The 5,000-nt window shown below is 37.1% G+C and overlaps 1 protein-coding gene across 1 annotated transcript; it reads right to left on the reverse strand.

The window, feature by feature from the left end:
• Positions 1–386: 386 nt before the first annotated feature.
• Positions 387–4,881, reverse strand: SNAPC1 (small nuclear RNA activating complex, polypeptide 1, 43kDa; the record flags this gene model as incomplete). Its single annotated transcript, XM_010077529.1, has 6 exons — positions 387–449; positions 1,122–1,196; positions 1,646–1,804; positions 2,782–2,886; positions 3,355–3,495; positions 4,722–4,881. Coding segments are annotated over 6 exons (703 nt in total), but the record flags the coding sequence as incomplete, so codon positions are not given.
• Positions 4,882–5,000: the final 119 nt, after the last annotated feature.

The following is a 5,000-nucleotide window of genomic DNA, read 5'->3' on the forward strand; positions in this document are numbered from 1 at the left end:
ACTTTAAATCCCCAAGTTCCATTTTTGCAAGCATATTCAGAGATTACAGTATCTAAGCTTCAAGGAATTTGAGCAATTAAATTTGCAGGTATTTTTATTCCATCTATTTAAAATCCCATCTATTTAAACAGAGCATAGACACTGAAAGATAACTTTTAAAATAAAATCCCCCAAGGATAGACCATATCAGCACTGTTTCCATAAATCAAACAAAATAATAAAAGCTTCAGATTTCCCCAATGAGTCAGGAAAACTAGAACATTTAAAGGTTGAATTCCAGAGTGCAATTTTAATTCATTCCTTTGTCACCCAGCATTTACATTAAACTGGTACTTAAAACTGTTCTTTAAAAATAAATGCATCCCTACGATGAAATCTTTACCTACCTCAACAACTGCAGAGTAAGACCTGTATTTGATTCTAGCCAATGCATTCGCTCTTTCAGAACCCTGCAAAGAAACCAGAGATCAGTCAGAAAAAGTTTTCATACTCTTATAGCAGTACTGAAATGAAACATCACATCAGACAACCACCTGAGCAAGATCTCACTACAGCTGTAACTGTGTAACTAGTTCTATATAATTAGAATGCCGCCAAACTGTTACTTAAAGAAAAAAAAAAGTTCAAATTTCATCAGAAAGGAAGAGCATAATTTTGGTTGCCTTCACTGTTACAAAGCCCAGGAGGAAGAAAATCAAATTTGAAATTTCACATCATACTCAAGTTCAAAGTTGAAGTAATCAGATAAGTACAACATGAGATAATTTTGTAGCATAAAAAATGGATATTGCATTTAGTTGAAACTCCAGGAAGAACCATAAAGGAGTTTGGACAAAAAACACAGCTCTTTCCCCCCACCTTACCTGAAAGAAGACTTTTTATTATGAGCATCTAAGAGCCATCACAGCAGTGAATGCTCACAGGTCAACAGAAAACAATGCCATTTAAAAACAAACCCAACCAACCAACCAAACAAGAAAAACCAACCAGCCCCTCTGGCTATTCCTGGAACTTATTTGACACTATCAAGCCCTGACACAGACTACTTAGTCCGTGACTGGAAGTCAAAAATCTAACAGATTTGGCCTGCACAATGTAACAAACTAGTTTTTTTTTCTTACCTCTGATTCTAGCAAAGTCCCTTCTTCCTTTTTGTTTGATTTTTCATCAGTTTCTTTAGCATTTAGGAATAATTTCTGGAAAATAAAAATATTTTTTAAAATATATGTCATATACAAGACAGCTAAAATCCAAGAATTGTGAAAAACGTAACAAAAATTTACACACATGCCCTTTTTCTTCATCGATCTTACACTATGCCCTTTCCTTGATCCAAGAATTAGTGTTACAGAGGTATTTCATATGGTCATTCTAATACTGCTCATAAGTCACACCTTCCAGGGCTTACCTCTCAGCAATCATTTATGTTATCACAGAGGCAGTACCACACAAATCCATGTCCTTTCCCCCATACCATAACTCTACCTAGGGTTTTACTCTTTGCACATCTTCAATGTTACAGTTCCTTCTACCTAAGTCTGAGATTTACAAAGTCTGTTCAGAGGTGATTACACTAAGAAAGACACTTCCTACATGTTCATGCAATCTGTTAGGTTGCCACAGCATAATGGTTGATATTACCTACCATTCTGTTCTGCTGCCATTCCTGATGTTCCAAGGTTATGTCTTTAAGAGTAACTACAAAGTCATCTTTTATCAAACTCAGGGCCTTGTCTGGCTGGGATTTGTCAGCTGAAATTACACACTTCATTTTCTGATAGTGGTCATGAATATTCATCAGTTCCTAAAATAAAAAAAAAAAAGAGGCTCTTTTCAGGAAAAAAAAAAAATATTCCAGCAGTAAAGCAATATTAGCCCTCAACGACCAAAACCAAGGCTACAGAAGCCATTCTAAGGAGACCATTGAACTAGCAGGGGTGTTAGATTCTAGTTAGATCAGTTCAGTTTTAGGGAGCCTAGCAATACTGCTACCTAGCACTGTTCCATCAGTCCAACAAATAAGCAAAAGAAGAAAGAGTATCTTGTATTATTTAAATGAAGAAGGAAGTCTCAGTGATAATCAGGATCAGCGTTCATAGGGGTTTCATCCTGACACGGGACTCTATTTTCATCTCTTTGGAGGAAGCATTTTACTTCCTCCTTCTGAGGAAGCAGATCTTCTCACCCCATCATTTCACAGATTACTGATTTTTCTATCACAGTCAACCTTACTGATATTTGCTAGCAGCAACTGGAAAAACCTGCACACAAAGATCTACTACTGAGTCATAATTAGCAACATAAAAACCTACATCTGGCTTGAATTACTCAATTTTTTATAAAATGTATTACATATTAAACAAAACCAAGTTTTAAAAGGAGAAGTAAAGGTTAGAGAAGGCTATCTAGTTTCAGATAAGTATCAAGCCTCCAGCTGCACCATGCAGACATATTAAAAAACCCCATGTTTCACCCCACACACCATTTTCCATTTTTCTCTCCTCAAGTGACAATTAACCATTTATACTCTCCGCCTTTTACATCTTACTGAGGCAAAACATTACAGCATATTTCAGTATTGAAAAAGGTACCATAATTCTTCCAAAATAAATGCCGTTTCTGAGTGTGTGGAAAAATTACAGGCTATTACCCTAGTCCTGATTCCATAAGAAGACTTCAAAGGACAAGACTGTGCTAATTAGAAAAGTTATAGCTCTTGGACAACAGAAGAAAAACAAAACAAACCCCAGTGATTAATCTGCAGTTTAAAAGTTACTGTACCTCCAACACATCATTAGTGATGAGGGTGTTTACTCTGTTACTTGGGTCCTTAAATTCTTCTTTAAATTCATTTTCCTGAATCTTCTTCTTAGTTCTGTAGTTTAGCTAAAGCAAGAAACAATGTTTTGTAACCTAAAAGCAAACTTAAAATGGCACTGCCTCCTAGGAATTCTTACTGTGTATCCAACAATCAAGAGGTGCTGAAAGGCATAAAGCCATCTCATCAACAGTAGCATGCAGCTTTACTGTCAAGTGCTCAGAGCCAGCACTTTTCAAAAATTATTTCCTAGTCAAGAATTTAATCCAGTACCCAGACTCATTTCCACAAATGATAAGACATCTCAAATCTAATAAGAACATCGGATACTGAAAAAATATTTTCAAGCAAGAAGCATGCTCCACTCAAACATCCTCTAAGCTTTACATCACATACCCAGCTACATAAAGCAAGATATATTACACCTCAGCAGAGCCTCAAAGCTAAACTGAATACCCGGGTGCTGTTGAACTGTTAGCCACTGACAGCTGAAGATATTTTCTTAAAATTGCGAAGTCATCAATGTAATAACTCACTAGCTTTGGCATTGCTGTGAAATGGAATGCTCTGGCAAGTCGCAGTGTCCTAAAGATGTATGCTGCATCATAATGCTGGGAGTTGATCAGATCCTGTTGAAATCTCTGGATTTCAGGCCAATCCTTGAGTGCAATTCTGATCTGCAACATAACAGTTACATATTGTTATATCAACCTGCATATTTCAATAAATAAAAATTAATTCAGCTGACTACTGTGATCATGTCATACTACGTACACCACTTGGACACCTAGGGTGTAGCATGTCACATGATCACGGAACTACAGAAAGGATCCTACTATAACATTTGTTATTACTATCAAAATTTTATGCAGTTAAGCTTATTATACTGTTGCGTTAAATATTCTCACTGCAGCTTTCTTTGGCAGTGACATGGAACACAAGTCCTTTTCAACATTTGAAAATGTTAATTCTTCACATTCTATAAGTGTCTGAAAAACAATATGTACCCAGGAAGACTCCCATTCACCAGATGATCAGGAAACTCATACCATGATTTGCTGCCAGTGAAACGCTCATAGATGTATCTCTCCCTTATTTCTTGCTTTCACTCCTCTCGTATCTACTCTGCCCACTTAATCTTCTCTCAAGTTAGCTTCTCTGATAACTCCTGTACTCTCTAACAGCTGCTGTATAACAGTGGTTTTAAAATTACCTAAATTCACCTTCATAAAAGGTACTGCCTCCTCTTAAGTCTTAGCTTGATATGAGACACAATGGCATCATTGTAGACTACTTAAACTCGAGTTTCTTATTTAAAGAATTTAGACTCAATTGTGCATATGGACACTACATATATCACACAGTTTCGAAGTAAAGCACTTCGCCTTGCACTGAGCTTCCAAGTCCTTTACATACTGATCTCCTGTCCTAAAAGCAGCAAGGAGGCATGTCATTCAAGCATTCACCCTTTCAACCTATTTACGAATTCCACTTCCGGTTAATAGGAACTGGAAATAACTCATCCAGTCTTCATTCAGTTGAAATTCTAAGGAATAACTGGGGCTGTAATGGAGTCCACCCTACACTGATGAGCACATTCTCTGTTCCCATCCTGAAAGCTAGTCTTCTTCATTTTTGAACAGAGAAGAGCTTCCTATCTGAGAAATGAGATTTCTGAGACCACAACTACAATTTATTAGTCACCACTACCTAAGTTCTCAAACCCAAAGGTGTTTGAAAGGCTACGTTTTCCAAAGGAAGCATCTGGTTGTAAATATTTTTATTTCATGGAAGTGAGAGAAAACGCCCTTCACATTTATAATGACAAAGCATATGAAGACAGAAGTATGCCATATAGCTTATGTCTAGTATCTCCTGAGAATAAAGCCTCACGAACAATTACCTTTTGTTTTGGCTGACAAAGCTGGGTATTATAGAGCCCGTACAAAAGGTACAGAGCACCAACTCGGATCTGGAAAGTGTACGGGGGCAAGAAGAACTGCTGTGCCAGTTCTAAAGTCTTCTTCGTCAGCTTATTCCTCTCCAAAGCTCTTATTCTACCACTAAAGTAAACAAAAAGGAAGCAAGTTAAAGTCAGCAAATATAAAAAAAAAAAACCCTACACCTGAAGAGACACACGGCTCACCAACACCCCCCTTTAAGGTCCCCCCGTACCAGCAGC

This window comes from Pterocles gutturalis, unplaced genomic scaffold (assembly GCF_000699245.1).
Source record: "Pterocles gutturalis isolate BGI_N339 unplaced genomic scaffold, ASM69924v1 Scaffold53008, whole genome shotgun sequence".
NCBI lineage: Eukaryota > Metazoa > Chordata > Aves > Pterocliformes > Pteroclidae > Pterocles > Pterocles gutturalis.